At 52.2% G+C, this 13,273-nt stretch overlaps 1 protein-coding gene across 1 annotated transcript in view; it reads left to right on the top strand.

Annotated features, from left to right (window-relative positions):
- FLT4 (fms related tyrosine kinase 4) overlaps window positions 1-13,273 on the top strand; it is a 56,308-nt gene that overhangs the window by 10,008 nt on the left and 33,027 nt on the right. Inside the window, 1 exon segment of the mRNA XM_030458984.1 lies at window positions 10,719-10,815. Coding sequence (XP_030314844.1) covers window positions 10,719-10,815 — 97 coding nt within the window.

Here is a 13,273-nt window from a genome sequence, read left to right as displayed (position 1 = left end):
AGAGAAATCTGTGCAGATGTCAAACAGCCAGCTAATCTCAGTGACGCTGATGCCCCCGTACACTTTGGCTCTCAGAGATGATGATTATCATCTCCTGCTGCAGCAGGTCCTGGCTCGTGGTCACAGCTCTGCGCCAAGAGAAACAGAGAGCGTGTGCATCTGTAATTTACCATCATGTCGTGGGCAGCCCTGCAGGGACAGCTTTCCTCCTGGTGTCCCAAGTCTCTCCATCTTCAAATCTCTCTGCCCAGCAGGGAGCAGACAGAATCACAGCCCCAGGGGTGAGGAGCAACCCAGCAAAGCCCTGTGTGGGGGTAGAGCTTTACTGTGCATTACAGAGCCCGTCCCTCTTGGGGATCCTGCAAAGAGCAGGGTAAGAATTTTATTAACCACGTCAGGGAAGGCTCTGGGTTTGGCCAGCTCCAGCTGCTTTCAGGGATGGCAGGAAGCCAAGCTGTGCAGTGTTTTCTAGGAGGGTTGAAATTTCTTATCTCCTAGGTTGCTGTGGATGCTTTTACAACGGGGAGCTGCACCCTCTGTCCCGCTCATGCAGATGCCAGGAGGGCTCTCAGATCCGCTCAGAGCTCTGCCACAGCCCTCACTGCTTTCGTGTGTCTGACCTCGTACCTGAGCTTTCCTTCCTCTGATGACTGACTCTGCTTTGAAGAGCCTGTGCCTGTGATCTTCCTGATGTGCCCACCCGGGTGGAGGCAGCAGAAGGGGTCGTGCAGATGCTCCCGTGTGCACGTGCGGGTGTGCATGTGGAGGAGGGTCCCTGCTCCCCTGCTCCCCAGGCAGCAGCTCTCTCTCTCTCTCTCTCTGTCATGCCTGTGACTGCTCTTCCCTTTTCTTTTTTATTATTTTTAGGTTATACTCAATGATTGAAAACTCTGCTTTGATGAACAGGAAGTTTAAATTCCTCCTGCTCCGTGCTTGTGCTTCCTACTTTCTGGACCCATCCTCATTTAATGTAGCTTTTTCATGTTGTATTGGCTCAGGGATAAATCCATTTTCTTTGTTCCCTGTTATCCTTCATTAGAAGGAATAAGGATTTCTCCTTTCTTGCTTGAGTGTATTTTTTTCCAAGCCAAGGCAGCCCAGCTCCTGCTGCCCTACCCTCTGTGGCTCAGGCAGGGATGGAGATACAAAGAGGTTGCATGGGGGGCTTGCAGGCTGCCTGGAGCATATGGGGAATTGAAGCCAGGTTTTCCAAGGCCAAGATAATCATCTAATTGCAAAGCTGCTTTCCCCCCTTACCTTGTTCATCAGCTTCCCTCACACTTAGCAGCTGGTGATCAAGTTGAGGATGGGTAGTGCTGCAGAGAACAGGCACTGCCAGATCCAGGGCATCTGTTTGGTTTGAGGGTTCTGAATTGATTTCAGTTCACAGCTAAGTAGCAAGCATCTGGATGTGAATTCCAGGGACATGAAGATGGAAGAGCAGGTCTTTTTTGCTTGGCATGTCCCCAGTCCAGCTGCATTGCTTGCAGACCACTGAATAAACCCAGCAAGGTCAGCCTGGTGGGATACAGGCAGGGTCTGCAAGCTTTGCTTGCAGGGGAGAAACCTGCCCTGAGTGGGACAGGGTGATTTTTTTCAGTGTCTTGCTTGGCCTGTCTATGAGCCAAGAGTCTTGGGAAGTGCTAAATTTCAAAGGGCAGCAATTAAGCCCACACACATCAAGGAAAAAGCAAAGCTGAAATTTGCTTTTTTTCTTTCCAAATGTTGCTGCCCTTTTCTCTCCCTGCTCAGTGCTGACCCTCAGCCTCTGTCTGGCTCCCTGGTCAGCTGGCTCTGCTTCCTCATTTCCCAGTGAGAGTTGGATGATGAGGCCTCACTTAGCTTGAACTCCTTCTTCCCCATCAGCACATCCATGTGTTGCTTCACCTGAGCATGGCCTCTGGGAATGGCTCATGGTGGAGCTGTAGTTAATGGTATCCAAACTGAGGGGGTGCAGAGTCTCTGCTCTCCTCCCCACTGCTTCTCAGGCTTTTCCCTTTCTCTGTGTCTGTGCCAAGTCCTGGTGCCACAGGTGGAAGCCCCTGCCTGGGTGCTGGAGCTGGTTCTGGCTCTGCCTGGGCTTCCACCAGCCTTGGTGTGGGTGTCTGGGGCTCCTGGGAAGGGGACAATGACCTGGTGTGGGCAGGAGGAGCCCTGCTCTGCTTTGGCAATGGGTGTTTTAGGGACTGCTAGACCTGGATGTCTCACCTGGGTCACTGTGTGCAAGAGTTGGTTGTGACTTGGCCTCCAGGAGCTTATTCCTCATTTTCTTAATCTTCCTGTAGGTTTCCCACAGTGGCAAATAACAGTGTCATTTGGTAGTTTTCTTGTCTCATTGTGCAAGCTCTCGTTTCTTCTCAGTGACCACAAATCTCTTTTTAGTGTCCCATGGGTTTGCACCCACTGCTGCCAGAGGTCCTTCAGCCCAGTGTAGCCCCTGGGGTTGCACTTAGATAGACATGGGGTGGAATTAAACTCTGGATCCTGCAATGCTCAGGCAACTCCTGAGCAGTCACCAGTTGGTTAACTGGAGGTAGCAGCAGCACCAGCTTTTCCAGAGCTACCTGCCCAGAGACCCCAAACCCCCAGGGCCCATGTGAGGCTCTCCCAGCCCACTATGGCAATTCATTTGTGCCAGCAATGCTTGCTTGCCAGGTACCAGATTTGGACTGACACCTATTTCACATGATGTGTGGACCGTTCATGGTGTTCCTTCAGGTTAGAGACATAAAGAATGCTGCTAATATCTGTTACTGGTCCCCTAAAGCCATCTGATCCCTCTGCTCTTTCTACACCACGTTAATTACATCCTGCAGGGGCAGAGAATGTGAGCAGGCCAAGATTTTGAAAGACGTAAATTAAAACAGGAAAAGAAGCAACCTGACATTCCTTAAAATGTGGGAGGATAATTTTAATTGAGTTTTTCAAGGGTTTAGCCATGCAGTTAATAGGGGCCACTGGCAGAGGGGTGGCTGTGTATGCTAAGTAGGGTGGCTCACCCCGGGCTCCCGCAGAGCCACGGTGGTGGCAGTGGGAGCTACCACAGGTTTTTTGGCATGTCTGGGGATTTATGCCCTTTGGGGAGTGAATCCTGTGGACAGAATAGGTCTTGTTCCTGGCTGAAGGCACTGGGGTCCCCCTACCCTGCTTGCACATCCCGCCGAGCTGGAGCTGCCCTCCAAAATATCAGGGAGAGGAAGCAATCCTTGGCTTGTTAGTTTCTACAAGGAAATAAAACACACAGATGGCTCGAGCATCCTCTATCTCAAAGGCAGGAAAAGGATTCTCCAGGCAGGAGCAGAGAGCCAACAAACCCAGGGCGATTCAGGGAATGGGGGACCAAACAAAGCGTTGTCTAGCCAGCCCCTGGCAGAGGGGAAACCAACTCTCTGATGTGCAGGAGCATCCCTGGCCCCAGCAAGAGCAGCAAACAGCCTGCTCCCCCGGGGCCTGGGGAGGCTGCTGACAGCAGAGATCCTGGAGGAGGTCTGCAGGGTGGCCCCGGGTGACCTGCTGGCCCAGGCCGGACATGTGGCTACCTGACAGGCTAACTTTGGCTCAGGACGTAGCCGCTCGGGGAGGATGGAGCAGGGAGTGAGCGTGGGGGGAGTGTAGGGAGAGGAAAGACAGCAGGAGACATAAATGCAAACATGGCCTGACAGCCCTGGGGCAGGGGGAGGGGAGGAGGGGAGGAGGAAAAAGCAGGGTAAACCTGGCAGGATGGAGCAGGAAACCGGGCTTGAGCGAGGCCAGGCGATGGTGAGATAGTGCTTCCTGTGGAAGGAGAAAGGCAGACAGATAAACACTGCCAGACTGGAGCTGCTTGACCCCTCTTTGGGATGGTGTCCCTGGGGAATGGGTGGCTGTGCCCAGTGCAGACGAGGGTCTCAAAGGCAGGTGGCAGCATGGTGGGGCAATGGGTGTAGCCATTCTCTGCTGCCTTGGGACAGCTGAAGGCTTGAGAGAGGTGCCCTGATTTAACTCCCTGCCTGGAAGCACCAAGGGACCAGACTGAACAATGCAAGGGTTGCTTTGCTCCTCAGGACAGCTCATCTCTTTCAAAAGTGTCTCCTGCTTTCAAGCACCTCTGTTTGTATTCCCTGATGTGGCTGCTGGCTTGGAATTCCAAAAGCTGAAGAAGCCCAGAGGGCTCACTGCTTTTTGTCACTTTCTGGAGGAGACTGAGAGGAGATCTTATTGCTCTCTTCAGCTACCTCAAGGGAGGTTGGAGGAAAGAGGGAAAAAGCCTCTTCTCCTGAGTGGACTGAGATAGGACCAGAGGCAATGGATGTAAGCTGTGCCACGGGAGGTTTAGGCTAGATGCTAGGAAACATTTTTTTCACTGGGAGGGTTGTCAGGCATTGGGATGGCCCAGGGCAGTGGTGTAGTCACCATCCCTGGAGGGATTTAAGAGGTGTTTGGACCTGGTCCTTAAGGACATGGCTTAGTAGTTAGATTATGGTGTTGGTCAAAGGTTGGACTGGATGACCTTGGAGGTCTCTTCCAGCCCAAAATGTTCTGTGATTCTTTGCCTCATTCCCCATCAGTGCAAATGATTATGAGATTTTTGTGCTTTGCTGGGAAAGAAACAGTTAATCAAAGCTTATGAGCACTGAGAGGCTAAATGAACTTGTTGGGCTGCATGTTGTCTTCTGCTTTTGGTATTGGATAGGAGGGATCAGATGCCAAATAGTGATCACCTCTGTGTTTGTGATTGCTGACTGTAGTTCCTACAGTTATTAATTCCTCCCTGCAGGAGGACAACCTGCCTCAGTGGGAGCAAAGGAGCATCTGATGCTTTGGGAATTTCCTCATAGAGCGTTGAGGGTAACATGTCAGGTCTTGGGGTCCATGGATAAAAATCTCCAGGCAGAGGTGTGTTGTGTCACCATCAGCACAGCCTTCTGTGAGAGAGGGGAAAGGTATGGACCTGGCTTGGACCTGGACAGAGCTGTTGGTGTGTGGAGGTGCAGGGCTGGGACAGTGATGCTGCTGTAGCACAACACAGGCTGAAGAGGGGCTGATCCTGCAGGGAGGAACACAGCCCCTGTGTTTAACCTTTTCAGGGACAGGTCTAAAGGGATGCTTACCACAGAGGAACCCCGTAAAAGAAGGGAGGAGATTCCTTTGCCCTCGATGCAAATGCATGGTTTTGGGGGGCATTTCCATGACCGTTTTTAATGTATTCATTGCTTCAGCTTGTTCCCAGCTGCACTTCAGCACACCACCAGTTCCGAGCAGAACCTGCTCCATGATGGTCCCAGTTCCCAGCGGGGCTGGGGTTCGCCCTGCCCGCTCTCAGGCTGGACACAAAGCACCCGGTGTTCCGTCCTCACGTCGGCCGGAGCCTGTCATTCATTTCTCAGCCTCATGTGATATCTCACCTCTCTGCCAAACAAACCTTCCTCCGCGCTGGCAAGCACCATGAGGAGGAAGAGGAGGAGCTCACAGCCCTGTGTTCAAATTCCCCCCGCTGCTCTGCCAGCTGCCGCTCCTTGCTCCACAGGACATGCTGAGCCACTCCAGCCCACAGCTGGATGCTTGGGGAGGAGGAGTCGCTCCATGGGGGAAACTTCAGCCCTGTAGGTGGGGAGCTGGCACAGCATTGCCTCTGGCACTCGGCCGTGTGTCTGCAAGCATCTGCAGGACCCCTGGTGCCAGGGAGCAGGGCAGGTGGTGATACAGGAGCAGGGGGGCAAGGGGTGGCTGGAGCAGAAAGGGGAAGATGGCACCTGTGGTGCTGGGGTTAGTTCCTACAGGACATGGTGAAATGGTGTTTGTGGAGTTTCACCAGTAAGTTCCCATCTGGAAAGCTGGAGCAGAGGTCTGCAGAGAGGACAGTGCAAGATTTCTCCTCCCTCTCTCCCACTGACAGCTCTTGCTGCTCTTCTGCATCAAAAAGGGTTGTTTAGTCCCTGTTTCCCCACTGCCAATGAGGTACCAGAATGTTATTGTTGGCTCTCCAGCAGCTCTTTGCTCATCTCATAACTATGATGTGTGATTGCATGTTGAAGTGAGTGCCTTCTCCTGCTGGCAAGGGAAGAGCCCATCACTGGATTCTCAGACTGCGGGGGCAGCTTAGGGCAGCCAAGGCTTTGGACTTGGGGGGTAAAACCCAAGGGAAATGGGAGGCAAGATGAGCCACATTGGTTGTCTTGTAGCACTGGGAGGTGGGTACAGGGCATTCAGAGTTCTGTCAAGCCCCAACCAGGGACAGCACAGGGGACCTGCCAGAGCCCAGTGAACTGAAAGAAGCTCATTTGTGGTTCTTTGTGTTGCTGATTCAGGAAAAGGATAAGTTCAGGTGCCCCATCCTGGAGTCTTGGTCTAGGGGTTCAGTTACTTCATACAGACTGGCCAGAAATCCCTCTTGTAGAAAGTGTTCAGCTCTCAAGTTCCTGCCTTGTTTTGTCAGGATGCTCATTGACTGGGAATTTTTGCCTCAATGCAGCAAAGTATTCTGAGAGGGTCAGGGTACCTTCTTGGGGAAAGGACACTTTTTTCCCCTTCCAGCCTCTTGTTTTGCCCCAGTGGGGTGGGCAGGCTGAAGTGGGCTGGGTATGCAAGGTGCAGGGAGACAAGCAGGAGCACAGAACCTCATCTGGACAACTTTTGCTCCATGCATTACATTTTTTCAGTTCTGTTCACAAAACCTCCAACTTAGGTGTCAGGAGTGTGAGCTGTGCTGGTTAGGTGGGGACAGGCTGTGGCCAGAGCCATCCAGTTCAGCGTCGGGGAAGGAAGTCAGCGAGAAGGACAGAGTGTGAACAAAATCCCTCTCCGGAAAGGAGCCCCGTTAATCAGTCAGCGGGGCCGACTCAGCAGGGAGGGAGGGAAGGGGAAGCAGAGAGGGGCTGAGGGGGTGCGCGGGGGCTTGGAGGGAGGATCCGGTGCTGGGCTTCCTGCGAGTGGAAGCAGACACAGAGCAAGAGCCACGTCCATGCCACACCGTGCCATGCCTGGTGTACGTGTGCAGCCTTGGTGCAGGTTTCCAAAGCCATCGCTCACTGTGGCAGTGCTGGCTCTGGCCATGTTGCTCTGCAGTGCTTTAGCTTCCTCTCCCCACATCCCATCAGTCCCCCTCTGTTTATTTTAATATCCAGGCCCCTGGTGAGGTTTTCCCACTTGGTGCTCAAGGTCAGGAACAAAGCTGGAGCCTGTGGGATGCACAGCCTCTGCCAGACACCCTGGGGTGGGTGGCACTCTCCAGGTTGATGGTGGCTTTCCCACCAGGCTGGGAGAGCCCTAAGATGCAGAACACCCATGGGGAGCCTCACTGTGTTGATAGCAGCAGTGATTTCAGGGTGCATAAAGAGGTGGAGGGGGCTGGAGAAAATGAAGGAGCTGCCACTGATAAGGAGAAGACCCTCAGTGCAGCCTGGCCCCTTTCAGAGCCATGTGCTGTGAGATCAAGGCTAAGAAAATTGCTGGGAAATGCACTTCTCTGAAAATAGACAAGGTGTGAGTGGCTGTAGGATCCTGCTTCCTCTCCCCGCATCCCATCAATCCCCCTCTGTTTATTTTAATATCCTGCTGCCAACTTGCTTGGAAACCATCTTGAAAAAACAAAGCTCTCCGGGGCTGCTGCATGCCTTTTTAATTACATTAATGCTTTCTCTGCACAAGGGCCCGAGTTGGTGTGCACGGGAGAGTGGGGTCTGCTTGGAGGGGTGAGGAGATAAAGCTGGAGGTGGGGAAGGAAGGACTTGGAGGAGAGGAGACACTCCATGCTCTGGAGACATCTCCCTCGCGCCTTGGGATTTGACGGAGACACGAACCATCTGCATGTTGGATAGTGGAGATTTAATGGCCAAACCCAGCACCGAGTTCAGCACTGAGGAGGGTGAGACATGGGAGGAGTACAGCAAGGCACGTGCTCCCTTGGAGAGTGAAGGGCAAGGGCAGCAATGAGGTGGATCCATCTGGCAAGCATGGAGAGAGATGGAGAATTTTTGGGGGGAGAGGGTGAGGAGGGAGAAGCTGATTACTTCAAAGATGCTTTTGCAGGCCAGGAATGCCTCTGTGTATCCCCTTTTTCTGGCCTGGATGTCACAGGTGGCTGTGGGCATCCCAAGATGCCAGGTCTGGTGTGGGCTGTTGAGATGAGCAGTGGGTCCCCAGTGTGAGCCAGTGCCTGATGTGGGGAGTACTCAAAGCTCCCTGCAGAGTGGGTCCAGTGAGAAGGCCAGATGGCCACGAGGGACAGCCTGGCACTGGCTGCCAGCAGCAGGAGTGTCCCCAGCCTCGTGCTGTGGTGCTTTCTGAGGGAGCAGTGGTTCCTTTTCCTGTTGTACTCCTGGAGGGCTGCAGACAGGATACATCTGCAGGAATCCCACAGCCTCAACCTGCACAGATCGTACTTTTTCTTTCTTCCCCTCCACCCGCTGGTGTTGTTTGCTAACAGGTCACCGAGCAGCATGTGAAGGGAGGCAGGGGGGTTATTTCTGTGGCTGTTCTGCTCCTCCCAAGCCCAGTGGTGGGGCAGGTGCAGTGCACAGCATTGGCCAAGAGCTCCTGACACCTTGGACCAGTTCCCTGAGTGGCTCAATCAAAGGGGATGGCTCCGGTTCTGAGACCCACTTCAGTGTCTCTCACAGCCAGCCCTTGACTCCCAAGCCAGAGTTTTGGGGATTAGCTTTCTGCCCGCTGCCTGGAGCACCAGCAGGATGAGAGGGGCTGCTGTCCCCAGCCAGCCCTGTGGCCCCCTGCATTGTTCACATTCTGGTCTGAGTAGCATGGGGGTGGCAGGCACCCCTGTCTGCTTGCCGGGGAGATGGACTGATGGCCTGTGGACATCTGGAGAGCAGTGTTTGCTCTGGGATAAAAGTGTCCAGCATTAATAGGAAATGCAGCTTAGCAGTCACTTTCTTCTCCACCCACTCTCTCCCCCAGTCCCTCCCCCCCCCTTTTTTTTTTTTTTTAATAAACCTCGTTGTATTTTGAAGGGATTTTACAAAAAATGTGCTCATTTATTTTCACAGCCCCAGGGCACATTTTTGTGTGTGACATCACATCTGATGTCCCCTCCCTCAGGGAAGGGGAGGCTGGAGGCACAAGGCAGGGTGTCCTCCATGGGGGCCAAGCGCCGCCCGGTTCCAGGGCCACGGTGACACCAACCTGTGTTGAGTGGTGTCTGCAGGATGGGCCATGGGGAGCAGGACCCCCATGCCAGTGAAGGTGTTCCCTGGGCTGATGCCAGGGAAGGGATGATGAAGGGAAAGAGGACGGTGGGAGGTAGTGAGGGGAGATGGCCACCGCCTCCACCGTTGCCATGGGGGCAGCCGCCAGGGACGGCACCTCGGAGCCGCAAGCAAGCGGAGAGGAAGTGAGAGAACAATTGGGGAGAAGAAGGCCGGCAGCCCCGGCCTGGCTGTGCCGAAGTGCCGCTCAGCACATCCCCCACTGCCACATCCCCCTCAGTGGCCTTCCTGGTAGTGGTGGCCCCTGGGCACCTTGGCTTCCCCCCATCCCCGACTCCTCGCACTGCACCTGGTGGCCATCTGGTGTCTCCCAGGGCGGGTTAGGGGTTCTTCGACTTCCATGGCTTGCTTTGCCAAGGGGCTTCCAAGGCCTGCACTCCTCGGGCCATGGGTTTGGAGGAGAGTTGTCATATGACGTTCCTGCTGCTTGTGAAACTCATGGAAACACCTTGTCATCGAGACCTTTCCAGATGTCTGATAAATGAGTTTGAATGTTATGAGGAAAGGAGACAAATGCACTGAACACAGTCACAAAAACTTCAGTTCTGTAGAAAATCGAGCCAGCAACATATTTTTGCATTCTTTTCTTCCTTACCATCTACCTGAGTCACAGCCTCACATTTCACAACTTTTTTTTTTTCTTCTTCTATTTCTGTTTAGTTTGCTTGCTTGTTTTCGCAGTCACCGAGACTTTTCTTTTGAATTATCTCACTTCTCCAGAAGCTGGAATTTTAAGATAAGGATCACAAAGTAATGACAAGTCAACAACACCATGCTAATGAAAAACAACGGGTATGTCTCTGAGTAACCAGTACTTCAAGATGTTTTGCCCATGAGGAACTCTCTCAGGGTTCGTGTCTGGCATGCCGGAGATGCAAGCATCCAAAAAGTGGGACTCTCCCAAACAAAAGCTGGAAGACAAAGTGTGTGAAAATGTGCTTAAACTGCCCATCCTTCAGCCTGGATAATTTCATTCTGGAATGCCTGCCTCGCTGTGGTGTAGGGAAAGGGCTTCTGTTAGTCCCCAATGTTTTGGTTTGTTCAGGTGACTGCCTGTACCTGAGAGTGCTGAGCAGGAGGAGGGCAATCCCATGAATGCTGCTGGCTCCTGCAGCACCTCTGCACAAACACAGGAGTTTTGCATTTGTGGTATCTGGGCAGGTGGATTTTGCCCCTGAAGTAGCAAACTACTTGTGCGCAGAAAAATCTCCCAACAGACTCCCTTCAGTCATAAGATAAGATCAGTTTGAGGCACTGGTCCTGGTGAGGAATGGCCACACCTGAATTCCCTGATTCCTGGTCGTCCACTCTTTTTCTGTCCCTCATTTGTGCAAGTCTGTCTGGGGCTCTCTGGCCGCAGCCCTAGAGCTATTGCTGAAGAGCAGACTCCTGTGAGATGTTTCTTTCAAGAGGCTTTGCCTCTCTCTGGGTTTGTGATGCCAAGATAGCTGCATCCCAGAGTGTTGGGTCCAGACTAGCAGATGTCTGCATCATCCCCGCTCTGCTTTCTCTCCACAGATCTGGTTAGCAGCTATTCTATGACCCCTCCTACTCTTAGTATCACCGAAGAGGAACACATCATCAACACCAAGGATACTCTGAACATCACCTGCAGGTAAGGTTCATGGATCTGCCTAGGCTGCTCTTACCCAGTAAGCACTGGAGCTCCAGGCAAGAAGACCCTACTAGGGACATCTTGTCTGTAGCATGCTTGCAAATTCGCATGACTGACTAGAAATCTGCCACGTTCATCAAGTGTGGATTAATCTAATTAATTAACTGAAAAAGAAGCTGAAAACATCTCAGAGGAGGTGGTGATAACCTTCACTGTAGTCTTGCAGGCAGAAGGGAGATAGAGAAACATTTGCATGAACTTTCTAACTCTCCTTGTCTTTCTCCAATACTGCTTATTCTCACCTCATCAGGGGCTGCAAGGACTGTAGATCTGGCTCTAAATCTGACAGGTCACTTGGGGGAACTCGAGAAATATCCATGGGAGAAGGCAAGGCTGCACTTAGTGGTGTCTGTGAGAGGCTTCCAGCTTTTCTAGGAAGCTGGGATTTAATGCTCTTCCTTGTATGTGTGAAGAGAAGCCAGGTGGATAATTCTGTGAGAGGAGTTGGAGTCTGTCGGGCTGTTTTGGAGACTGTGGCTCTGAGAAGGTAGTTTGGGGACACTTGGCTATACATATTCTCAGCACTACCTTCTGTCTTGGAAAGAAAATTTTAAAAAAGCCACAAGTCGGACAATTGACCAAGGTCAATTTTCCTGATAAAGCTGGAGTTTCCCTTCAGCATTCTTGGGACTGAGTGCTAGAGCCCAGTAGGGGTAGAAAAATCAGTGTGGGCCTCAAATGGGTGTTTCTTGGTGTTATATATAACCATGGAGCGATTACTGCAAACACTTGGCTAGCAGTGTGTTCATGTCCTGTTGCAAACATATTTAACTTTTCCTGGAACAGATGACATTGCTTTTACTTCATGAATCAATTTTTAGCCAGGGGACAGGGACAGAGGAGACCTTGTTGGTGGCCATACTGAACTGATTTCACCCAATCTGAGAAGCTAAGCAGTTGTGGGTTTGTTCATACGATGACCTGAGAACATCTGGGGCTGGCTGCTGGGGACTGGTCCCAGGCTGCTGCTTCCCTAGGGATTGCCACGGAGCTTGGTGCCTGAGAGTGCTGCACGCTATGGAACAGACCTGTTGTCTTGCAGCAGCTTGAGATGGAGGAGCTGACGGATACATGGGACATGCAGAGCCAACTGTGTATTGATCCAAGGCTAAAGGACACACTGAAGTTAGAGGTGTGCTTAAAGAAAGTGTCTTCAGCCAAGCATGAACATACCTGTTAAGCACCATGAAGTGGAAAGCTTTTCTTTTTGGGTAACCCTCCTGGACCAGGAAGGAAAATATTACCTTTTCCCTGTGCACTTGTTTAGGTATCTATTACTATGAGGGAAAATGAGATCTCATTTCCAGTGCAGCCTCTGCACAGTCTGCCCTTGCAGGGAGCATCGTACAAGCTAGAGTCTCTAAAAGTGGCAGCAAGCTCCCAGTTTCCTGCTATAGTGCCAAGACTCATTTTTCTGGCTCACTAGGCAGCATCCATACAGCCTGCTGGTATGGACACAGCTGAGATAAGGAACATCCCTGCACCTGCCTCCCAGGTTCAGGATGAATTGTCCAGGAGAAGAGCAGCAGAACCATCTGCAAACAGTATTAAAATGCATGCACCCTCTGCCCATGTGCTCCATGTGTGCCCCCCAACTCTGCATCCTGCTACCCTGGATGTGCTCTTCTGGGATTGTGCACCCATCTTTACACCATCTGCAGGTAGACAAGTCTCAGCATCTCCTGCATGGCTCCTGTTCTCCCCCTGAGTTCTTAAAACTGTGTTTGTCTAATGTCTTGAGGAAAGGATTTCAACTGTGGGACACTATTGCTCCATTTGAATGAAAAGGAAGTCTTCCTGGACTCTGATCTCTAATTACACCCAGCTGCTTTCCAACCTCTTCTCTGGACCATGGCCCACCCTGGGAAGACTGGCTTGTGTAATGGGAGCTGAAGGGAAAAACATGCAGACCCCAAGAGAACAGGCAAAGGAGAGGATGGTGGGGCAGAGGTAAGGCAGAAAAAGTATTAAATCAAATCCAGGATCCAGGGATTCCCTGCTGAGCATTATGTTGGAGGTGGCTTCAGTTTGACCCTCATCTTCCCTTGATAACAATGTCCTCGGCTGCTTCTTTGAGCTGCCGCTGAAGCCAGGAGCTACAGGCCCTGCTTTGAAAGAAGTACATAGCAGAAAGCTGAGCTCAAAACCCACCCCATTGAGACGTCTCCCTGGAGACCTTTTGAGGCTTCACTCACTGAGTGTGAGAGTCCTGCAGTCAGATGCACTCTCAGGATGCCTTGCAGCAGCCTGGATCCCACACACACCCACAACCCTGCACCCCCCCTTCCTGTCCTGATCAGTGACCACAGTCTGTGTGCCAGGCCATGGGATAAGCAAAGCCTCTGGAGCTGAGCATGATGAGCAGAGACTCAAAGACACAGCACACCCCCAAGGGGCC

The sequence above is a fragment of the Calypte anna genome, chromosome 13 (genome assembly GCF_003957555.1).
Source record: "Calypte anna isolate BGI_N300 chromosome 13, bCalAnn1_v1.p, whole genome shotgun sequence".
NCBI lineage: Eukaryota > Metazoa > Chordata > Aves > Apodiformes > Trochilidae > Calypte > Calypte anna.
The sequence above is the reverse complement of the archived record's forward strand: the minus strand, read 5'-3'. Positions and strand labels throughout refer to the sequence as shown.